This window comes from Macrotis lagotis, chromosome 1 (genome assembly GCF_037893015.1).
Source record: "Macrotis lagotis isolate mMagLag1 chromosome 1, bilby.v1.9.chrom.fasta, whole genome shotgun sequence".
Lineage (NCBI taxonomy): Eukaryota > Metazoa > Chordata > Mammalia > Peramelemorphia > Peramelidae > Macrotis > Macrotis lagotis.
Window position 1 is genome coordinate 865,527,200 of NC_133658.1, and position 25,415 is coordinate 865,552,614.

The 25,415-nt window shown below is 40.2% G+C and overlaps 1 protein-coding gene across 1 annotated transcript; it reads right to left on the minus strand.

Annotated features, from left to right (window-relative positions):
* Positions 1–962: 962 nt before the first annotated feature.
* LOC141508954 (selenoprotein N-like) lies at positions 963–25,415 on the minus strand. The gene is made up of 13 exons (XM_074218078.1): positions 25,265–25,415; positions 25,087–25,177; positions 23,719–23,836; positions 21,187–21,329; positions 16,156–16,359; positions 15,575–15,699; positions 11,721–11,858; positions 10,791–10,884; positions 4,923–5,105; positions 2,569–2,674; positions 2,250–2,362; positions 2,041–2,142; positions 963–1,396 (listed from the first exon to the last, which is right to left on the minus strand). The coding sequence occupies exons 1-13, from the start codon at positions 25,354–25,356 to the stop codon at positions 1,244–1,246; spliced, it is 1,662 nt and encodes a 553-aa protein (XP_074074179.1). The 5' UTR covers positions 25,357–25,415; the 3' UTR covers positions 963–1,243.

A 25,415-nucleotide genomic window follows, 5' to 3' on the forward strand; every position in this document is an offset into this window, starting at 1 on the left:
CAATCAGAACTGGACAGAAAGTTTGATCTTCAAGTACAAGTCTCAGGTGAAGCATAGAGAGGGAGAACAGGAAAGATAAATTATGAGGGACGTAATGATGTTGAACTGTGTGTATTCCTGCAAGGGAAGATGGTACTGATAACTTATACAAACCTCCTCATTTATAAGAGCATTTAGAAGAAGCACATATAAACAAAGCACAGGAGGGAATTGAATATAATGGCATAATATAATATAAAGATGGAGTCAATGGGTGATAAAGGAAAGTCCTGGGAGAGAGGAAAGGAGAGTAGAATGGGCTAAGATACTTCACATAAAAAAAGTCAAGAAAAAGCTTTTACAATAGAGTAGAACGGGGGAAGGTGAAGGGGAATGCCTGAGCTTTCAAATGACTCAGAGAGGAAATAACATACACTCTTAATAGGATATAGAAATCTATCTTCCCCTAGAGGAAAAATGAGAGGAAAGGGATGGTAGAAGGGGGGACAGGGTGAAAGGAGAGAAAGAATAGAATGAATGGGAGTGGGGAGGAATAGAAGTAAATACCATGAATATTAGCAACTGTAATATTGAAACAACTTCTCTGATGGACTTATGCAACCCACCCCAGAGACTGAGGTGATGATATCTGGACACAGACTGAAGTACATTTTCACAATAAGATGATTGTAATAATGTGAAAATAAATAATTAAAAAAATTTTTTTAAAAGAGAAACTTCTGATGGCTTCATTTTCATCAAGCCTGATCTTAACAATGTTTTCTATGCATACATTCTATAAACTACAGCCTCTTCTAAGGAAAGACTGTCCTGGTGGCTTCAAGGTCATCTGGCCCAAAATTCACTCCACCTAGAAGTAAAACTAAGGGAAGATCAGCAGATTAGAAAGAGGATGGTTGATGATTAAGTCCCAGGAAAATAAAGAGAAGTTTTCTTTACCAAATCACTTTATTAAAGGATGTTTATTTTTAAAGAACAATTTTGTAACAAGCATGTGCTGCAATTAAATGAACCCCAGAAACACAGAATACGAAACTAAGGAAGGGAGTGAAAGGCAGGCATTGGGTGGAAGACCTAGGTCTACTAGAGAGTTATGGGGGAAAATATGATTTGGGAGAGTGTAGAAGATAATAAGTGGGAGTCAACTCAGCAAAGCTCCTCCTGGGCTTCCTTTGAGGTTTGTAACTTTTATCTACTTTGGACTTGACCTGTGAGTGAATTCTCTTCTCAGCCCATAATTCCTCTAAAATAAATCTCCCACCTTTTTGTGAAGAAAAGGCTGAGCACGGAAAAGTCCTTCCTGTAGGAACTGTTCATACACCATTACTGGGTGCAGGAATCTGTTATTGCTTTCCACTGAAACCTTGTACAGATCATCAGCACTTATGTCATGGACCTGAAATTCAATTGAACAAACATTTGTATTCCCAGACTTTGGTCCATCTGTACAGATAGATGCTTGATAAATGTTAATTTGTGATTGAGATGATTGCCAGTGGATCTGGAAGAGGGATCAGATTTGAGAGAATTATGACTCATCAATGGCTCATCTATGGTTTATCACACTTGGGGGCTTTCCCAACCTCCTCTTTAGCTCCCACTTTTTCACTTCCTCTTTTCTTGGGTAGGAACTGACACTTCCAATGAGGCATTAGAGGGTAGAGGAAAGGGATAGAACTAGAGATGTCATCTGGGCAATCTGCCAACAATGACACTCTCTAGATCAAGAACCTACAATTAGAATCAAGCTCCTTTCCTTGATTTTCAGAGTCTCACCCAAGCTGGCACTAAAGCCAGATTTCTCTTTTACTACCTTTTACATATACTCCTTTCATGTTTTCTGTCTAGAATATAGTTCCTATTCCCCTATATTTTAATAAATTCTACCCATCCTTTAAAATCTTGGCACCTATGATATCAGAAAAAGTATATCCTGTTTCCTTTGCAAATAGTAGGTGCAAAATCAATACCAGTGCTTACTGAATCATCAGAGACACTATGGAAAGTGAGTAGATAGAGGGTCAGGAGTAAGGCACAAACCACAGTCCCATTTGGCAGGCAGAGAAGCATCTTCACATGAGATGTATATTTCTCCAGGAGAAGAGCAGCCAACTTTTTATGAGATTCCTTATCTGGGTTGTTCTGGAGGCAAACAAGAGGACGTGAACCTCTTTTCTCAGTTCCTTGTACTGATGGACTTCCCAAAAGCTGGCTCTGGCCAGGTGGTCAAAGACTCTACCCTTGCTCACCTGAATCTCAATCAGCTCATGCACCTGAGACCAGCTGCTGATAAAATTGTTCTTGAGAAGCGTGAGGATGAGAGAATTTCCCAATATCATGTTTCTCAGATCCTGCCCAGGACCTGTTCCCAACAGCAGGATGTTGCTTATACTTGAGAGGATGCTAGAGGATAGTGAAGCCTGGACTTCTCCAAGGAGAATCCAGCTTGACCACAGAGTCTCTCACAGATCCCTCTAGAGTGTCTATTCTCAGAGATCTCATTGAGATGCCACTCCCTACTCCTCCCTGTGCCCTCCTCTCCCCACTTGCACCCCCAATCCTTCTCACCAAAACAGGATTGATCATCCAGGGATCCCCAGAGCACAATGGAGTGCACCAGCTTTTTTGCTGTCTTGGCTTTTTCAAAAGCTTGGATAAGAGGCAAGTAGGGAACCTGGGAAATAGAAGGGAAATGCTAAACTCTGGCTTCAGAGTCCAAGAGTATTATGAGGAAAAGATGGATAAGTGTGGGTTGGATGAACATGGAACTGGTTAATGGTTGGAACCAAAGAAAGTTAAAAAACAAACAAACAGGACTTTACATTTTATATTTGATCCTAAAGGGAACAGGGAGCCCCTGGAGTTATAAAAAGTATGGAGATGACATAGTCAAACCTGTACTTTTTGGTATTGAAGTGGAGGATCAGCTGGACTGGGGAGAGCTTGAGGCAGGCAGACCAATCAGAAAGCTAATTCAATAGTCCAGGTGTGAAGTAAGAAGGGCCTGCACCAGGGTGGGGTGATGTGGTATCAAAAGAAAGAAGGGGGTTGCACAGCTCTAATAGCCTATTTGACATATCCAACTGGAAATCCTCTAGGCATCTTAAACCTAATTATGTCCAAACCTGAATTCATTATCTTTCCCCCAAAACCTTCTCTTCCTAACTTCCTTTTTACTACTGAGGGCACCACCATCCTCCCAGTCACTCAGGTTTACAAACCTAGGTGGTCATTTCTGAGGAAACTTGATGAATGAAAAAGGTAATATGGGGCAGCTAGGTGGTGTAGTGGATAAAGCACCAGCCTTGGAGTCAGGAGTACCTGGGTTCAAATCTGGTCTCAGACACTTAATAATTACCTAGCTGTGTGGCCTTGGGCAAGCCACTTAACCCCATTTGCCTTGCCAAAAACCTAAAAAAAAAAAGTAATAAAAAAATTCAAAACCACCTGTCTAGGTTTTTAATGAGAGAAAGAAGATAGGTTCTGCAAACTACACATAAACTTGGCATTAACTTGAGGTAAAATTCTCAAACATATTATAAGAAACAGTTGGCAAGAATTGAGAAAGCAAAGTACCCATCACAAGTTGACTGCTGCTCACCAAGAACAAATTATGTCAGTATTACTTCATTTTCCTTTAATAAGAAGTATCCTAGACCAGAGGCCCAGGGGAATGCTATACACTTAATGTATTGAGATTTTAGCAAGTCATTTGATAGTGTTTTATGATGGTCATTGGGACCAGTTAGGAAAGATTTGTGCAGCTAAATGAGGTCTGATTTTCAGCTTTGCAAGTGACACAAATATGGAAGGGACAGGAGAACTAAAAAGGTCTCATTTGGTAAAAAGGATGGATCAAATTTGACAATTAAATTTGCTAGAGACAAAGTACAATGTCAGATGCTTAGATTTTAAAAAATAAACTATACAAATAGAGGATAGAGGAAACATTAGTCAGTAATTCATGTGAAAAAAAGATGGGTTTAGTTGACTTAAACTCAAAAAATCAAGAGAATTGTGTTGGTGTAATAAAAGTTAAAGCCATTAAAACTACATTAAGAAGTACAGTATTTTAAAGGAAGGGATAGTTCCTATATATTCTTGGGTCTGGGAGTCACATTTTAAATGAGACATTGACAAATTGGAATAATTAAAAGGATGGTAGTCATAATGACAAGGGAATAGAAACAGTGCCATATGAGAAATGACTGAAGAAATTTAGGATATTTTACCTATAAGAGAGACTATTGAATGGGAACTTTGATAGATGCCTAGAAGTTTATTTGGAGAGCTGTCATGTGGAAAGGGACTAGGTCTATTTCTGTAAGCCAGCACTAGGATCAATGATAGTAATTAGAAGCAGGCTTGGACTCAATAAAAAAGACTTGCATAAAATGGAATGAATTACTTCAGTAAAAGTGAAATGCCACAGAGAACCACTTGTAGAAGGGTGTTATTTAGGTGATTCGTGGATTAGGCAGAGACAATATAACCTTTAAAGTTGATTCCAAGTCTTATGTTCTATCATTTTATTATTTTAGGTAATTTGTTACAGAGAGATTAAGGATTCCCCTCATTATATATTCTGACTTAGACTCCAATTTCCTTACCTGAGGGAGCCCCCACATCCCAAAGAATATGGTAGCTGGTGAGGAAATGAGAGCTATTGATAGGGCCAAATTTTCTATTCTAGTGACTGGTCTTGAGAGTAACAGAAAGACACAAGGTTCCTTTTGCATACTTTTCTTCCAAGTCAAAAAACATCTCTTCCATTATTCCCTCTTAGAATTTTAAAAACCTTGAATCAAACTTTTCCCCCCAGCTTCTGTCCTTGCCAACATCCCTAGCAATTCTTACCTAGAAGGGCATACCTGCAGAGCTCCTCCTGATTCAGTCCTCTTAATCATTCTGTATGACCTTACCTTCAAGAAGGGGTACATGGCAACTTCTAGCTGTTGTGCTGCCTTCTCCCAGCTTATCTCCTGTTGCCATACAATGTCCTCAAAGACAAATTGGCTGGACTCCTTGGAAGGTCTTCTGTAGGTTATTTTGCCCTTCTTGTGAATCTCAGTTAATACTGAGGGTCCCCAGGACTCCAGCTCCATCTGAGAGGAGAAGTGATCAGTGATGACTCTAGAAATCCCAAATGAATTTCCTGGTTATGGTCTAGGGATAGACCTACAACATCCCTCTCTTAGTCTAATAAATCCAAATTAAAAAAAAATTATATTAGTCTGACCTTACTAGTCATATGGTCACTTAGTGGTCACTACTCTGTTTTCTACAAACTCATAAATATCTTCTAATACTTTTCCAGGAATCGAAGTCAAACTCATAGGCCAAGGTTTATACTTGCTGCAAGAAGGCAGCATTTTTCTGGAATTGATGCTTTGCATACTATCCTGACAAGTTTCTATGAGCTGAGCTCTCTTTGAGAGGATGCAGGAGAGGTTCTCAGACTATCAGATTAAAGGAGAGCAGAAATGTGAGGGAATAGGTCATGTTGACCGAAAGTCAGTCCGACACATTCAAGGAGAGAAAAGGATCCAAACGTGTCTGAATAGTTGCAGTGACTACAGGTGTAAGAACCCAGATTAGTTAACTTTGGATGGTTAAATGAAAATGGTACTACACTCCCAAGTTGGTTCCCCATACAAAGTTTTGAATAGAGAAACAATTAGTTTTGAACAGAGAAAACTTAGTTCTTTAACCCCAAATCATATTTCTCACTGCCTCTAGCAATGCATCAAGAACTTGTATGCTTTCTTCTATAGGAAACTTATACCATTCACCCTTAATTCTAAGACTTTCCCCTTTTCATTACCACCAGTTATCCTGTTAATATTTTGTATGTACATAGTTGTTTGCATGCTTTCTTCCCCATTAGACTGTGGGCTTTTGGAGAGCAGAACCGGTCCTTTTGTCTTTCTCATTGTCCCCAGTAGTTAGAATACTAGAAACTTTGAGTTTATTAATTGACTGATCGATGAATTGCATGTTATAGGAAAGTGAAATAGAGAGGACTCAGAGCAAACTTTTTCTTGTTCATATATGAACATTTTATCCTATTTTTTACTTAATTGTCAAATTTGATTCATTTTTTTCCAGATGAGACCTTTCTCCTAAACCTTCCATACTTGTGTCACCTGCAAATCTGAAAATCAGACCTCATTCAACTGCACAAACTTTCCTAATTGGTCCCAAAACCATCATAAAATATCTCATATCTAAAACAACTGACTTGGAAAACAGATAAAAGATCAGTACTTTAAGAACCTTTGATAGAGCACCAGCCCTGGAGTCAGGAGTACCTGAATTCAAATCCGGCCTCAGACAATAATTACCTAGCTGTGTGGCCTTGGGCAAGCCACTTAATCCCATTTGCCTTACCAAAAAACCTAAGGAAAAAAAAGAACCTTTGGATCAACTGAAAACTATGACTATAAAAAGAGCCTGGACATCATATTTTTTTTTTAGGTTTTTACAATGCAAATGGGGTTAAGTGGCTTGCCCAAGGCCACATAGCTAGGTTATGATTTCAGTGTCTGAGGTCAGATTTGAACTCAGGTACTCCTGACTCCAGGGCCGGTGCTCTATCCACTGGGCCACCTAGCTGCCCCTGGACATCATATTTTGAGAAATCATAAAAGTGAACCATCTCCCAAGGGCACCAGAGGTGGGAAGAACACCCAGGAAAAGGACACCCACTAAGTTCAAAGTATTCCTCTCTCCCAGAGTCCTTCTGAACCTATGACCCCAAAGGCCCAGAGTCTGACCTTGTGGAGTAAGAAATACAATGGAGAAGTTCAAGTGAAAGTCAAGTCTCATTGGCTATCATCTCCAGGATCGAATGTAGAACCCTCTGTGGGTAATCATAAGCTGACCCCTCCTCCCTTTTTAGTTTTCTTTATCTTTACTTTTTCCCATGTGCTCTGTGACACTGTCTCCTTGATCATCTCCATCTCCCTAGTTTGGGCATTTTTCTCAGGCTGGAAACTAGGCCTGGAATACTCTCTTTCCTCATCTGTGTCTCTTAGCTTTCCCGATCTCCTTCAAGTTCCAGTTAAAATTCCCCCTTTTATAAGCAATCTCTTCCAATGCTCCTTAATGCTAAATTTTCTCTCTGTTGATTTTCTCCAATTTATATAGTTTACATAAAATCATTTGCATGTTGTCTCTTCTATTAGACTGTGAGCTCCTCAAGAACAGGATTATTTTACCTCTCTTTGTACCCACAAGACTTAGCACATAGTAGGTGTTAATACTTCCTGACTCACTGAAATCAAGAAGAATGCATAAAATGAGATTAAGAGTAACAATTACCTAGATTACATAGAACAGGAGCAGCACACAGCTAGAGAAAAACAAATGTTCTAATCTGAAAAGGGAAGAGAATGGAACCTATAAACCTTGGCCTATGAGCTTGACTTCAGTTCCTGGAAAAGTATTAGAAGATGTTTGTGAATTTGTAGAAAACAGAGTAGTGACCACTAAGTGACCACATGACCAATAAGGTCAGACTAATCTAATTTTTTTTTAAAAGAGAGAGTTGATGCAGGTACAGTTTATCTAGATTTCAGCTTAACATTTGACAAAGTCTCTCATATCCTATGAACAAGATGAGGAGATATGGGCTAAACAAATATTTTGTAAGGTAGATTCATAACTAATTGATAGACCAGATTAAAAGGGTAAATTATTAATAAATGAATTGATATTAGTGGAAAGGGAAGTCTGCCCTAGAGATACTGAGTCCTTGCTGTTTAACACATTTCATCAATCACTTAAATTAAGGCATAGATGGCATACTAATTAAATTTGCAGATGCCACAAAACTGGGAAAGATAGTTAATATTTTGGATGACAGATCCAATTTTCAAAAAGACCTCAAAAGGAAAGATTGTTGGGCTGAATCTATATTAAAAAATTTATTGGGGAAAATATATTTTGGTTAAAAATATCTCTACAAATCCAAGATAGGAAGGCCTACATTTAAAGCACTCAGACCCAAACCAGAGTCAGGAGTTTGTAAAGCTCAGAACAGGAGGGTAGACTTTGTCCTAGATCATACCATTTAGGTACACTAAAAGTTTGTAGGTCCCTAACTGGAGTTGTCCCAGCTTGAAGAGCATAGCATTCCATATCCAGAGGAAAAAAGTAGTAAGATTCCCAGAGAATGCAAATCAAGATCAAAAAAGGCCCAGACAGGGCAGCTAGGTGGCACAGTAGATAGAGCACTGGCCCTGGAGTCAGGAGGACCTGAGTTTAAATCTGATCTCAGACACTTAATAATTACCTAGCTGTGGCCTTGGGCAAGCCACCTAACTCCACTGCCTTGCAAAAACTTTAAAAAAAAAAAGGCCCAGATAGTCCTTCTTGAAAGGCTTAGAAATCTGACTTTAACTTGTAGTCCCAATAAAGGAATTTCAGCTGGAAGAGGGAGTAAACTAAAGACAAAACAAAACAAAAGACCCTTCTACTTTAAGGAAGAAAGGAAACAAACATTTATTAGAATCTATTACGAACAGGTACTGTGATAGGCTTCAAAGAAAAATACAACCTGGACATAAGGTCAACCAGAATTCCTGGAGTATACAAAATAGGAGTTAAAAAAGTGAAAATTATTTTATAAATGAAATAGAATGCTAGAGAAAATAATTGGAATATAAATGAATACATTGGAAGAGTGGAGAACTGACAGGTTAGCCCAAGAGATACAAAACCTAACCCAAGTCTACTACTTGAAAACTAGAATGGATCAAACAGAATTTAATGACTCCATGAGACAACAAAAATAGTAAAATAAAATCAAACAATTGAAAAAAGAGTAGTAAATATAAAATATCTCATAGCTAAAACAACTGACTTGGAAAACAGATTAAAAAGAACAGTACTTTAAGCACCATTGGACCATCTGCAAACCATTACTATAAAAAGAGCCTGGACTTCTTATTTTGAGAAATCATAAAAGAATACTGCCCGGATGTATTAGAAAACTTTTTGCCACCTCCTGAAAAGTTCAAATCCAGAACTTTTAGGTCATAGACAATATGTTGAAGGCATCCAGAAAGAAAGAGTTCAAGTACTGAGGAGTCACAGTCAAGATCATATAAGTAAAAAAAAATAAAAAAATAAAAAAAGATCATATAAGTTTTGGCAACTGTATACAAGAGAAGAGACATCTTAAGTATAGGAAATTATCTTGGAATATTTAGGAGAAAATGCCTGTGGTTAGACTCTGGAGAATGGAGCTGTGTCACTGAAGAGTAGAAGAATGGGGGTGGCTAGGTGGTGCAGTGGATAGAGTACTGGCCCTGGAGTCAGGAGGACCTGAGTTCGAATCTGGCCTCAGACACTTAAAAATTACCTAGCTGTGTGGCCTTGGGCAAGCCACTTAACCCCATTGCCTTGTAAAAAAAAAAGAGTAGAATGGGAATAGAACAAGCTTTGATCTGTCATGTCTAAGGAATTAATCTGTTCACATTCTCCCCATTTTAGGATGAGAATTCTGGTTAAGTAAAAATAAAGGTCTATGTAAGTCTTTAACTATGTAAGTCTAAAGTATGAAGACTTTAAAAGTTTTCTCCAAGTTTAATGCTAGTAAGCTAGGAATTCCTCATTTCCCATAATGATGCTATTTAGGATTTTTCTGACTTTTACATCATGCTGGTCCAAGAAACTCATCATTGGGAAAACCTCATCATCCTGTTAGAATCAGCCTTTCTACAGATTTCTCCTCATTACTCTCTGGCCTTCTTTTTTGAGGGTGGAGCCACAATAAATAAATGAATAAGTAACCTCCATTTAAGGATAAATAACCTCTATTCAGACCCCTTTTCAGTCTCCTTTTGTCACTTTTCTTTTCCAATTAGATTCTAAGCTCCTATCTTTTTCTAAATTTGTATCCCAGTGATTAGCACAGTGCCTGATACAGAGTAGTCACTTAGTAAATATTTATTGACTATTATTGAAGTACTAGGATTGTCATTGCCCAGAAACAGAATGACTCCTGGGTCCAAAGCTACATTTCTCCAGAAGAACAGGAATGAATACCAGTGAATACCTTAAATACCAGCCCCCCCTGGTATTTCTCTTAGATTGGAGTAACTTACTGATACCAAAGCTATGATTTAAAAAAAAATTTTTTTTTAATTTATGGCAATGGGGTTAAGTGATTTGCCCAAGGTCACACAGCTAGGCAATTAAGTGTATGAGGTCAAATTTGAACTCAGGTCCTTCTGATTCCAGAGCTGGTGCTCTATCCACTGTCCCACCTAGCTGCCCCCAAAGCTGTGACTTTTCAAAGGAAACAGGTCTTAAGCAGATTTTTCAGGGTGACCATCTGTCACTCATTTTCACACAAAGTATTTTTGTAGAGTCCTTCATTAGGGCAGCTGGAAGGCACAGTGGATAGAGTACAGGCCTAAAGTCAGAAAGAATGAGATCAAATTTGGACTCACATACTTACTAGTTGTGTGAACCTGGGCAAGTCACAAACCCTATTTACCTCAGTTCCTCATCTATAAAATGGGGACACACTGGAAAAGGAAATGACAAACCATTCCAGTATCTCTGCCAAGAACACCACAACTGAATGACTAAACAACAAAAATAACATTCAGGCTTTCTTTTCCTCTACAGTGAGCTAGAAGTTGTGAATTTGATGGCATCAACTTCTTGTCTGTAACCTTGTTCCCAGTTCAGTATAATGAAAGAAATCCCCTGGACTGAAGGGCAGGGTAGAACCAAACTACAGAAAAAGCCTAAGTAAGGCACCTAGTCACACTCACCTGAGGGAGGTAGCCAATATCCATGTCCAATTCAATACTGGATTTGCCATTTTCTTCATACCGGTGAAGCCATTCCATTTCCACGTTCAGAGGCCTTATGAGACAAGTGTATATGAGGTTCTGAAGAGTGCAGACCAAAGGGACTGACTTACATCAATGAGTCCCTGTTGCCAGGCTGAAGACTGTGGCTGAGGATAAACTATTGAATGAATGGCTTCAAGATGAATAGAAAACTGGAAAGGAAGTTGAGGAGGACAAATAGAGACTTCCAAGTCTGATAAACTAGAATGATTATCCAAAGATTTTATCATGGAAGATAGAGGGTTGTTGATGGAAAGGAAGGCTGGGTTTTAGATAAGTAAAATTCCTTCAACTAGAGTAAAAGGGTGAGTACAGAGGTTGTTCTAAAACACTTCCAGGGTCTGACCTATCTCTTTCTCCCTTTTCTAATTCCACTTCCCTCCCAAAAGAATCCTGAAATCTGTAATATACAAATATGAGGGGGGTCTGTCTGCAACTCTGTCGCTGCTCTTCAGGACTTCTTTATATGAGTGGAGACCCTCAGAACTGATAGCTGAGAGAATGTAATAGGGAGAGCCCACTTTCAGAAGTAATTTTCAGATCTCCTACTTTGGGGAGCTTTTGACCTCTCAAAGTAAGGAGCAGCTATCTTTCCTATCATATTAGAAAAATAGATGGTCTTCCAAGATTGTGCCTGTGAGCTCCTTTTACTTTGTTTCCTCTTGCCAAAACAGTTGGTTCCAGATCCCTTCCAGGATCTCTGAGAAATGAGGAAGGGAACCTTGAAAGGGACAGTGACAGCATGTTGCTGTCTAGGACAAGTCAGGGTCTTGCTATACACTAAAGAAGGGGATCTGATGGGGGGGCCCTCACTTGACTGAATTGTCTCAGAGAGGCTAATAAACCTACTTGTGATTGGGTACAAAGAGCTTGAAGTCACGAACATGGGAGCAATCTTTAGAGAGAATGACGTGACCAGTGAACTGTCCTGGAGAAAACCAGAATGGGAAGAGGGGTGGTTCGTTGAGCTGGAACTCAGCATGGATCCTAATGCCAGAAAAAAAAGAAAGAGGATCTTAAGAGTTGGAAAGGCTCTCTGAAGTCATCAAATTCAAGCCGTCCCTGAATCCATTTCCTTCTACCTCATCCCTGAGAAGTAGTCACTCAATCTCCATTTGAAGAATCAATAAAAGGATTAGAAGATAACCCACTCTATAGAATAGCAGAACTAAAAGGGACCCTGGAGTTCATTTAAAAGCAGCTATAAATTGTTAAGAAATTTTTCCTAATATCAAGTAAAAATTACATGTCTGCAATTTACACCCATTGTTTCTAGTTTTGTTTTTTATAAGTCTAATCCTCTAACTACCACACAGTCATCATGTCCTCACTAATCTTTAGGTTAAACAGTTGAAGTTCTTTTAGCTGATCCTATGGAACAGTTTCCAATCCACTCACCATTTTGGTGGCTTATCTCTGAATAAATTCCAGAAGAGGCCTTGGCTAAGAATTATGCCTGCAGATTGGAGAAACTTTTCCTTTCTTTTCTTCCTTAAAAAGGCTGACTGGGAGTGATTTAACCATGTGTTAAGAGAATCTGCTGATTCTAACTATTAAGAAAGGTTGTTTAATACAAGGAGAGTAAAGGTCCTTTTTGTCCCAAGGGGAGGAATGCAAAACAAAAAGATACGGAGATATTAAGAATACACTATCTGCCCTCAACAAATTCAATTCACCAGGCACATCTGAGGAAGCTAAAAGAACTGAGAGATGTGATTTTTTTTAGGTTTTTTTTTCCAAGGCAAATGGGGTTAAGTGGCTTGCCCAAGGCCACACAGCTAGGTAATTATTAAGTGTCTGAGACCGGATTTGAACCCAGGTACTCCTGACTCCAAGGCAGGTGCTTTATCCACTACGCCACCTAGCTGCCCCTGAGATGTGATTCTTGAGTCACCATCTGTAATCTTTGAAGAATTATGGAGGTGCATCAGGAAGAATAAAGAAGAACAAATTTAAACATGGAAAAGGGTAGATCCTTCAGGTGAGCCAGAGAGTTTGACTTTTAATTCCTGGAGAAATGCTAAAATATATTTTTATTTCAAAGTATTAGTTATTAAACATCTTGAAAAAAAGCAGTAATCACTGAGAGACAGTATAGCTTCAAGCATGGCCACACCAAGTAACCTCATTTCATTTACTGACAGATTTAGTAAGTAGTGACAATGTTGTCTAACAACAATTTGCTTATAACAAATATAAATCTCCCCATTGTGTCAACAATCATAGAATGCCACAGACATCCCAGATGGAGAGAAAGATTCCCATACTTTGTGGAGATCTTTAGTATAAATGTTAACACAGAAAAATCTTGAGTCAGGATCCCTGATAGTTCTTTACTCCTAGGCCCCCTAACAAACAGTGACATGAAGGAACATCCTGAGTTAAGGCCATTACTGTAAAAGAATTATCAATACTGATCAACACTGATCATGGTTTATACTTTGTTTCAGTCTCTTAAGAATGCTTCTCCAAAATTCTTCTTTGGGTCTGGGTTCCTACCTAGGTCCCACATATGTATAACCACAAGCCTAGAGAACTAATAAACACCTATGTTAATCTAATTGTTTGTTTTTTTGTAAGATCAAACTCTAGAGGCTAACACATGTTAGCCTAATTCCATTTGTTCCTTAAGACAAACTCTGGAAGTTACCATGTGCTAGTTTAATTCTGTTTATCTTTATTCAGGTCAAATTAATTTAATTATCTTAACAGATTGTCTAGATTTCCCCCCACCCCAGCATTTTGAATATGCTCAGATTGTCTCACATGGAGATGGTCTCAGGTAGGTGGTTGGGGGAGGGGTAGCCTCTTTGTCCAGCACAGGCAGCATTTCTAAAACTGGTGAAATTATCTGCTGGTTGCTGCTGATAGCTCTCTTTCACTTTCTGACTTGGCTTTTTCCTATGCTCTTTCCTATGCTCATAATGGGGGGAAGCACATGTGGGCACCATGAAGTGAATGGTGAGAGAGGAAGAACTGCTGAGAAATGGGCCTGGGGATGTTTTGTTCTGTTTCTGTTTCATCTGTCCATAGTTTCAGGTGCCGGCAATGATCCTTATGGAATCTGAAGTTCAAGTCTGGTTTCTCTGGGCTTCCCTGCCTGGTTGGCTGCTATATTCTACCCTGCCTCCTGACTCCACAGCTGCCATGGCTTGAACTTCCAGGTTTTTGGGAATGCCCTCTGGTACCTGAAACTAAAAAAGGACAAATGAAACAGAACAAAAACAAATCTACCCAAGCTCATTTCTCAGCGCTCAGGTCAAAAGAGAGGCTGAGCAAGGGAAGGAAATTCTTCCTTCTTTTCCACTCAGTTCCTGGTGCCCATACTGTGGGTAAACTCTAATCTCTACCCTCTGATTGTAGCAGGCAAATTTACAAACCAGAAAGACAATATTGACAGTTTCAATCCTTGTTCTGGGTAGTCTGTAAAAGGAAGCTACTCCATCCCAACCCCATGTGGTAGAGAACACAGAGCAACCTCCATACTAAGCAATCTGGTAGCACCTAGGCAAACTCTCTTGAAGTGCTTTCACGTTAGATTTGAGTGTGTCCCAAAAGGCCCCATTACATCTTCAAAGCAGTAGACAGAGTCAGATATTCTGTGCTTGAAAACTCCTTAAATACTGTACAAAGCTATGGGATTGCAAGAACAAAAGTAAAGAGATTCTTGCTCTCAGGGAGCTTAGATTCGAACAGTGGGAATGGAAGCTACAGTTGGATGTTGTGGTTTCATGTTTAGAAAGATACATTTTGGGGAATATATTAATACACCTTCAAGTAGACATTCTTAACCTGGGACTATTTTTTTTTAAATTATTTTTTTTTAAATTTAAGTGGCAATGAGGTTAAGTGACTCATCCAAGGTCACATAGCTAGGCAATCATTAAGTGTCTTGAGGCTGAATTTGAACTCAAGTCCTCCTGTCTCCAGGGCCGGTGCTCTATCCACTGTACCACCTAGCTGTCCCTGTAAACTTATTTTTTAAAAAAAATATTTTGAGGGGTGGCTAGGTGCCACAGTGAATAGAGCACTGGCCCTGGAGTCAGGAACACCTGAGTTCAAATATGGCCTCAGACACTTAATAATTATCTAGCTGTGTGGCCTTGAGTAGGCCACTAAACCCCATTCCCTTGCAAAAAAATTTAAAAAATATTTTTCTAACTATATTTCAGCAAAATTGGTTTCCTCTGTTTTATGAATTTAGGAGTCTAGAGGTTTACCTAGATTGCCTAAAGTGTTTATGACATAGAAAAAGTTAAGAACCATTATTTAAAAGAGTATGGAGGGGAGGTAGGATTGGGGATGTCTTGACTGCTGGAATGACTGAGGTATTGAAAAGTTCAACTATTGTAAACATTTGAGGTGGGACCAGGAAGGCTTGGGAAATTGCAAACTGTAGGAAATCCTGAACCTCTACAGGGACTTAAATTCCTTTTGAGACAATTACTATAACTTCATATCCAATCTCTTAAGAGAGAAGCCATTTGCATGAGATACAAATGTTTCTGGTTCCTGTTCTTGTACAGGTCACTAAGGGTCTCTGAATAGCAAGAAAAATGAAGGATGTCCTTGGCTTCTTCCCGGACAACCTAAAATTTGTCTAGTGCTCAGTGGTCTGTCTTATGGTCCTGTCCCTTTGTTCTTTACCATCTCTCTAGACCCTAATTCCCTCAATCTACCATGCTGGAGGTAGGAGTACTCACCTGAAGGCCACTTTGTAGTAGAAGTTGCTGGTGGCCAGAAGGCAGGCCACTGTACCCTGAGGGCCAAAGCGGGTTTTCACAAACAGCCTTGGGTGGAACATGCTCAAGAGTTTATAGATCAAGTCCTGTGGGAGGCAATGGCCCAACTACCTTGGGAGCCTTCTTGAGGTCATCTTCTCTCCTGGGGTTGAAATAGGTTACTGGGCCAAAATGACACCTGTGCATTAGATGATGGGGACTCTTTTCCTTCAGAATGATGGGGTTAATATTTCTTCTCCTGAAAAGCCTTGAGGCTTCTTTCTTTTCTCTTGGTCCCTGGGGTGGAATCTGGCAGACTCAAAGTCAAGGGGGCAGGTTCAAGGGAATATAAAAGGAGTTGGGGTAGATAACCAGAGATGCTCATAGCCACAGATTCTGGATTTCTGGTATAGATGAGGCCTGGAGCATCAGATCAGTGCTAGCTATCCAGGTCTGAGGCATTTGGGTTAGATCTGAAGAGGACTGGGTCAAACTCTGATTATTTGGTGAGATTTGAGGGGGTGGAAGAGGGATGGACTTAGGGACTTAAGATCTTTTCTAACCTCTTTTACTTTGGTCCTTGGTGGATAGAAGCGATTGGAAGGAAGATGTTCTTTCATCTCATTAGGGACAATCCACCAGGGCTCACCCAACTTCATATCCTCCTTGGGTGGCAGGAAGATGAAGAACTGTCGGGCTGAGAACAGGCGGAGCACTACATCAGGGACAGTCCAATTTCGAAGTCCAGACAGGGTAAGATGAGAAACCTGGGGAAAAGTGAGAGCAAGAAGTGTAGAAGAGGAGGCAGTGAAGACTAGAGACAGACTTGGGAAGGAATATTTAGATTATTGGGGAGATTTGACCCTAAAAATGGTTTAGGAAATCAACTAAGATTTTTTTATCTAAGAGCCCAAATTAGACCTAGATTTCCTGTTCCCAAAGGCCCTTGTGAGAGGGCCTCACTGCTGTCTTATCCAGTGAGGTCTGACCACTTGGTTCTCTGCCTTTGATGTCACTGGTTTTTCACCTAGTATAGAGTCCCTACCTATTTCAGATGTACCTCCAAATTCTATACTAGAGAAATTCTATAATGTAGCCCAATTGGCTTACTGACTTTCTCAAGGAAATTTGAGTCTCAGTATTTTTATCATGCTCTTATTGTCTGGAATAAGCTTCTCTCTCTCTCTCTTCTTCTTCTATATGTCCTACCCAACTTTCAAGTCCCAAGATATGTAATATTCTGAAACATTTTCACATCCATCTCTCCTTTCTCTGAACACCTATAGTGATTACTAATTTAATTCAATAAATCTTTTTGGGGCAGCTGGGTGGTGCAGTGGCTAGAGCACTGGTCCTGGAGTCAGGGGGACCTGAGTTTGAATCTGACATCAGACAGTGATTACCTGGCTGTGTGACCTTGGGCAAGTCATTTAACTTCATTGACTTGACATAAAACAAACAAACAAAACCCCAGAAAAAAAAATCTTTTTAAAAGATTCATCTCCTATAATGAAACTATATGAAGAGACAAATATGATAGAGGTTTTACTCTCTTGGTGCTTATAATCTAATACAGATGCTATAATTTTATGTTTAAGAAGAGAAGTATCAGAGAGGAATAAATAAGGTGCTATGGGAATAAAGAAGTAATAATTAGTTTCATAAAAATAGAATGGGAAAGATATGGTTAGGTAGTTGAGAATTTTGTCCAAAAATGCTCTGGGGGTCTTAATGGACTGAAAACTCAATGAGTAAGCATTCAGATGTGATAGATAAAAAGTTCAGGAGACCTTGGTTATAGCTTCCAGGAATAAGTAGGTGATAGCCATTCTATTCTCTGCTATGATCAAACCATATCTGAAGTATTCTGTTCAATTCTGGGAACCAATTTTTCAAAATCTGATTTGTAGTGATGTTTTCTCATTGCCTTCTTTTTCCTTTTTCAAATATATCCTTCAAATCCTTCTCTTTCTCTCTCTCTCTCTCTCTCCTCCTCTCCCCCTCAGCCATGGAGGCTGAGAAAGGGGCCTGAATTTTTCCCTTTCTTGACATGAGATATGTTTTAGAATGAGCTTCCATATATCAGCATGCACTGAACAAATCATATTCCTTTCCTTACATTTAGATTTGCCCCTGGTCCAATCTGCTTGCATAGCTACAAATTACCATTATAAAGTTATAGTTGGAAGAAAGTATATACTGAAAATTCAGACTTTCATAATATGTCATCGTCATTCTCCTTCTCATAGAGACAAGGTATCCTGTAAGATATTATAAACCCTTATCTGAAAACTGTACACTCCATTTATCTCCCCCTGTGTTGTAATGATATAACCTTGTACTTGGCAACAGTTCATAATTCAGCATAACTATCCTTGATATTTAATATATTCATTTTCTTCTATGTATGTTGTTTAGAGATTTGATGTCTCTATCATAGCTCATAATATCAATAAAGTCTCTTTTTCCTGACTTGTACTCTACCTTTGAGCCATGTCTTTGTTTATCCCATGATTATTAATTGATACATTGGCCAGGGACCCAAGGATGTTTAGCAAGTCCATGTGTTTTTGAGGTACAGGATTTACCCTATTTGTTTTTTCTTCAGGTAGATAAAAAAAACCCCTATTTCCTTTTGATTCTCTTTGAACTGACTTGTATTTGTTCTGTTTTGCATTTGGCTGATCTTATTTTGTTCTATGCTAGTAGATTTTTATAAAGAGGATGCTGTTATAGGAGAGAATCAGTTCTTATTTTCACCAAACCATTGCCTAAATTATCTATGATGTCTGTGTGTTTACTTTGCTTTTAAGCTTTGAAAAGCCTTTACAGAACCTCAGCAAAAGAGTCTGTTGTTTGTTCCTTTCCTTATGCTTTTTGGGTTTGGGTTTTGATGCCTGTTAAGACTGACTGCCATCATTGCAGAGTTTTAATGAGATGAAGAGGCTATGGGATAGGAGGGACAGGGGATGACTTGAATAAGCATCAAAGGATTAAACAGGGAAATAAGATGCTCTCTTTGACTGGCACATAGAGGCTTGCAAAGATTTTGACTTTGCTATCTAGTGGGGAGGGAAGATATTCCTGGCAAAAGGGACCTTGTTGAGCAAGGGTACGGAGTTGAGATAGTTTGGAATAAGTCAAGGACAGAGGGCATGAGGAACTGGAAGAGGTTAACACTGCAATGGCCAGCTGAGGCCTCTTTCACAGGGTGCTTGCACCTCACAATCAGACTCCTGGTGACATCATCCAGCTACTCCCAACTGAATGAGATAAGAAAGGGATTCTTTCCTTACCCTTTAGTAGCATTGTTGTTAATTCATTTTTATGTCTAAGTATTGGTGTGAATATTTAAAGAGTCAGAGGATCTGGGTTGGAATTTCTTCTACTTCTACTACTGTGTCCTTGAGCAAAACCTCAATCTCTGTGGGCCTCAGTTTCTTCATTTATAAAATGAGGATGTTGGACTAGTTGCCTTTTTAATCCCTTCCAGTTCTAAAGCCATGATTTTATGAATTTTTTAAAGTCATATCTTCTGTACTCCCCTTTGTTACCCCTATGAGTAAGTTCTCTGTGTCACCCTGCTGAGGGGAAGAAGAGACACTGGAGGATGTCTATGTTACCAAGGTTTCATTTCCTATCTGACTCTCTGGTCTTCTCCACCATGACTTAGCTAGAATTTTCATCAACACCCTAGAATTTTCACTTGAAACCTTCTCACCCTAGAACTTCCCTAACACCTGGAACTTTCTGACACTGGAATAACCCTCCACCATTCTGGGCTTCCTTCCCCTTCTGCCCTACCCCCACTGTTGAATTCCTCCCAAGCTGACATTATGGGGATGGACCCAGGCTAACCCAATATTATAAGGATGGACCCAAGCTAGTCCAACATTATGGAATGGACCCAGGTCAAGGACTGAAAGGGAAAGATATAGCCTGACATTATATTGATGGACCTAGGCTAGTCTAACATTATAGGGATGGACCCAGGCTAGCCATGCTTTATGCTGTGCTTGGCTATCTTGCCTCCTCACTTGGCACTTGGCTTTCTGCTGCTTCTCATTTTTCTTTTCTCTTCTAAGCTCCTTAATGGCAGCAAATGTCCTTTATGCTTGCACAAAGTAAGTACCAATTAATGCTTGCCACCTGACTGCGCTCCCAAGGCTAGAACCCTAGAATGAAGCTCGAATTCTCAGCTTGTTCCTATGAACATGATTCAAAATCCTCTTCATATCTCAGCTATTTTTATAGGTGCCCAATTACTCCAGAGTCTTTGGTTTCTTGGCCTCTGGGTCTTCTTTCTTTCCCTTTTCTTGAGAAGAAAGATAAGTGTTCTCTCCTTTCTCACTAAGAAGACTGGAGAAACTTCATCTGAGGCTAGAGGCCAGGAAGCGAGTAGGGGAAATGAACTATGAATGAACTATGAAATGAACTGAATATCATGGGTTTTTAATGTCATCTATAAGGAATTGTGTCTTATAAAGAGCTTATGGAAATCAATCCAGGATTGTTTTTTGTTAACCATAAACAGCCTTCAGAATTTATGGCTAACAAGAGGTTGGATTTGAACCTTATGTGGGCATTCTGTCTGAAAATGAATTTATTTCATTGTTAATCTGAATTAAATAGTACAAAGAAGGGAATTCTTTCTGTTTTTTTTTTTTAATTTGTGCTCAGGAAATATTATTTCATTGAAATGTTGTTTTTGGTTTTTTTTAGGCTTTTTCAAGGCAAATGGGGTTAAGTGGCTTGCCCAAGGCCACACAGCTAGGTAATTATTAAGTGTCTGAGGCCAGATTTGAACCCAGGTACTCCTGACTCCAGGGCTGGTGCTTTATCTACTGCACAACCTAGCCACCCCCATTGAAATGTTGTTTTACTGGACCTGTATGACTCTGGAAGAGAAAGTGAGATTAGAGATTTTGCACAGCTCTTCTTTAAGTGAGAGACAGAGAGACATCCTCCCTGATGTCATTGGTCTAATTTGAGAATGAAGGACCACTACTACCAGCAGCTCAGGAAATGTTATTTCATTCAATGATTATTTGAGAAAGTATTTTGTGTCCTTCCTGATTTTCTCCCTTTAAAATCACATAATGCGTCTCCAAACCAGCTTAAAAGACTTACAGATTAATCATTTCTATAGCTATAGATAACTAAGAATTGCACATTTATATTTAGATCTTCTAAAATAAGGATGGGGAACTTTTATTCTGCCAAGAGCATTCCTAGACTATCTTTGGTCAAACATTTAATTAATTCATCCCTAACAGCTCCCAGATTTATTGAATTTCAAGTACTGTCTGCGGTTGCCTTGGCAACACCAGATCAATATGAGGTTTCCCATCCCTGTTCTAAAGGGAGAATGAAGGGGATAAGCTAAGGAAAACAGAGTACAGAGCATTTTTTCCATATGCTTTGGAGTGAAAATACAGAGAACTCTTCACTGAGGGAACTTTATGACTCCAGTTCAGGCTAGACCAGATTGGCATTGAGATGGGAAATCACAATAGATAGATCTCTAAAACCTTACAAAGCCTGCAGCATGAGCCCTTCAGCTCATTACCACCTAGTCCTTCCTTCATACTTACCCCCAGGAATCCATTTTTGCTCTTGGACATAGTTTCTGGGATCAGAGGCTGGAATCTGGCCATCATAGACAATTTCTCCTCACTGAGGTCCAGTGGAAATATCTGAGATACTTCCTCCTCCAGGATGCTGATGGATGTGGCTGCTATGGAAAATAGATATGTAAACAGAATCAATTTTGTCCCTGGGAAAGTTGTGAGGTTTTCTCTGGTACTAGGGAGCAAAGTATTCCTGTTCTCCTCTCCATTATTCAATGGAGAATTCAGGTCCCCCTAACCCCAGGGCTGGTTCTCTATGCTGTATCACCTAGCTGCCCCAATAGATCTCTTTAAATAAACTGTTGACATTAAAATATAGTAACTACTGATCTTTATGCCTATTTTCTGATGTCTACAAAATCTTCCTGAGAATAATCTACAGACATACTGAGGGCATCCTTCATGAAAATATGAGAAGGGAACAGACATGCTTTTGCTAACAAAATTTGAAGGCAGACCATAGCTTTATTGTTATACAATTGCCTGGCTGAAAGAGAGAGAGAATAAAAGCTCTCATCAAAATGCTGTCTGAAAGATTATCCTCCAATTAGAAAATGAGAACAATTTTCCTGCCTGGCAAGGACATTAGGAATAAGTAAAAGATAATTTTGTTCAAAGACCAAGTAATTTGTACCTGTAATTTCACTGGTATAGGAAATTACCAAATGAGGAATCTACCAATGCAAACTGGCAGCTCCTTTGCAACTTATAGGAGGTAACAGTATATTGAGAGATTGATCTGACCAAGATCACACAGTATTTGTTTTGAACATTTGACTCCAAGGACAGTTCTCTTATCACTACACCACAATGTTTCTCTGAAAAAAATCAAATGGGACATAAAACAAGAAGTATGTTCACAAAGTGTTTGCCATTTTCATGAAAGTTGTTAAATTCAAGAGTCCAAAAGGTAGAGCAAGGCATCTAGACAGTAAATGGGTCCTAGGTGCTCCTGTTTATAGATAACATTGTGCTGATTGCATCCTGTTCCCAAGAACTGCAGTATTATGAAATTCATAATTATTTAAGGCTCCAGTCCAATGATTTACACCATAAAAACCAAGTAGAAGAAGGAATATTGTTCACACTCTGATAGAGATATGTCATAGAACTGAGCTTTCAACATGTATAATTTGACCAGACTCTTCTAATGAACCCAGAGTTGAACAGGAAGAAAGCAGGCTGGATAGTATTAGGAAATTGCTCAATGCTTTTAAAGATCCCAAGTTTTTTTCCTGAAGCAAAGATCATCTTTTGAATACCAATTTTTTTCCCAACTGACTTTGAAGCATAGAATAGGACAATCTCAAGAATTTTTAATCTGTCAACTATTTCCAGGGCAATGGAGAGAAGCATTGTAGGGTCAAGTGCCAGGCGTGTAGGAGAAACAGCATAAATATAGGATCAAAACAATGGACAAGAAGAGATGCTGCGATCACACAGTAGGATAACTATAGAGAGAATACTTGTTTCCTATGGGTTCCAAGTAAGGTCAAGAGATTTAAAGCTGGGATTCATAAAGCAGGCAGTTGGGTGTGGACAAAGAGCTGGGCTAGGAGTCAGGATGATCTGAATTCAAATCCAGCCCCGGACATTTACTTTCTATGTGACCCTTGGTGAATCACTTAACCTCTGTAAAATGGGGATAATAACAGCCACTGCTTCCCCAGGTTATTATATCAAATGAGAGAAAATCTGTAAATGTTAAAAGTGTTATATCAATGCTAGCTATTATTTATGACTGGGAATCTGTAACTTATTAAAAATATTTATAACTGTACTTTGATATTGTTGGTTTTCTTTGTAATACTATAAATTTCATTTTATACACTTAACAATATTCTGAAAAGGGGACCATAGGTTTAAACAGATTACTAGAGGTTCAAAACATAACATATTAAGAATCTCTTATCTTAAAGGAATGGTTCCAGTGAGTTGAACAGACCCAAAGGACTTCAGTTGAGAACCCACCCATCTGATACTGTCTCTTCTTAAGCAATCATTTAACCTTCTTCTGCCTCATCTGTTAAATGAGGGCATTGACCAAACTGGCATCTGAGATTCCTTCTTGCTCTAAATTATGATCTTGTAAAGGATTTTCAGAACATGAACATGAGTCACACAAGATAAGGGAGAGATGAGTTGTGACATATAGTGGCAAGAAAGCACAAAGGAACATATTCGAAACATTAACCTGTGAGAAAAACTAAGATCAGAATAATGTCTGGGAAGAAAGAGGCTCTGGGAATTTGAGGGGTCATTAGTTTGGTCTGTTATTTAATTATTGCCACTGTCATCACTGATAATGATCATTAATAATGCCTATTGTTTGTATAGCCCTTAAATGAGAAAATCTTTTCTAATGAATTATCTCTTTTCTTCTCACTTGGACCTGTGAGGTAGAATGGGATTTTTCTTTTCAGGTGGAGAAATGAATAAGTCACTCCAATTTTCCCACAGGGTTGTCCTCATCAGCCCCCATACACTCCCAAGTACCTATCAATTTCTTAGCATCAGGCTTGAACTCTTCAGGGCTGATGTACATGTCTCTGTCTGCATCCAGAGAGGAGAAGAGAGTAAATCCATCTGATCCCAAAAGCTTCTCTGCTGCCTCCTATATCAGAATATGGGGATAGAGAGATGGCCTGAGGATACAAGAAAAGGACTCCCAGGGGCTTTTTGCTGTATTTTCTGTCTTGGGACCAGACACAATTAAGACAGTTTACATTTCAGGCTGACTGAATTTATTATGGGGGAAGGGAAGAAGAGAGGGAGGCAGAAGAAAGGGGTTAGACAAGGTGTGGACATTTCATTTTGGGGGGCATTTGACTGGAGAGATAGCTTATGGGAAGTGAGGGGTTTTAAGAAATTATAACTTTTTTTAGGTTTGTTTTTTTTTTTTTTTTTTTTTGGTAAGGCAAACGGAGTTAAGTGGCTTGCCCAAGGCCACACAGCTAGGTAATTCTTAAGTGTCTGAGACTGGATTTGAACCCAGGTTCTCCTGACTCCAGGGCTGGTGCTTTATCCACTACGCCACCTAGCTGCCCACAAGAAATTATAACCTAAAGTATTGGAAGGAGACAGGTGTAAGGGTGGATAAGAAGATGAAAGGAGAAGGAGGAGAATGGAGGTCCCACAGATAACAGCATCAATGTTCTGGATAAATTGGGAGCAAAGATGTTGCTAACTGATGATGATCAGAAAGCAGTCGTGGAGAATATGGAATATGTGGGTTTCTTCTCCAGGTCTCATGTGGCAGGGGTAGGAGAAAAGAAGATGTGGGTCTTCAGGAGAAAGCTAGGCTTCAATAGGCACCAAAGGGTGGAAGGGAGGTGAGAAGGCATCTAAGAGGAAGGGTCATCTGTGACTACTGGAAGGGGCATGGTTCAGAGGGCAAAAGAAGTTAGGGATTGGATTAAGACTGAGCTGAAGAGGCACCAGAGTTGGGAGGAGGCTTTTGGAGCATCAGAGGGAAAAGGCAAGGGGATGCAGGAGAGGCGGAGAAAGTCAAAGAGGCCGGAAGGGGATGGGGGAGGGAGCAGGTAAGAGGAAGGGGAGAGGGGCTGGGGAGGAGGAAAAGGAGGAGGAAGAGGATGAGAAAGAAGGTAAAGGGGATGGGGGGAAAGAAACAGGGGAGGGGGCGGAGAAAGGTGATAAGGGGAAGGGGGATTGGGGAGAAGGAAGAGGATGAGAAGGGGAAAAGGGGTAAGAAAGGGAAGGTGATCAGAGAGGAGGGGATGAGAGGTAAAGGGAATGGGGAGGAGAAAGCAGATGGGGGAGGGGATGGGAAGAGAAAGGGGATGAGAAGAAGGGAATGGGAGGGGGAGGAGAAGGGGCGGGGACGGGCCAGGGGATGGGCCTGACCCGCGCCCCCTCGGCCCGGGCCTCCCAGAAGCCCGGGTAGCTCCGGGCGGCGGCGGCCAGCAGCGCCCCCAGCAGCGCCCCCAGCAGCGCCCCCAGCAGCGCCCCCAGCGGCGCCCCCCGCGGCGCCCCCCGCGGCGCCCCCCGCGGCCCCCGCAGCCCCAGCGCCCCCCGCAGCGCCAGGTCTCGGAGGCCGCGGCGGGGCTGCGGGCGGCCCGGGGCCCGCGGGGCCGGGCTGGGCTCTCCGGGGCCGGGGATCCTGGAGAGGTCCATGACAGGAGGCTGCGGCTCCGGCTCCGCCTCCTCCTCAACGGCCGGCCAATGGCGGGGCG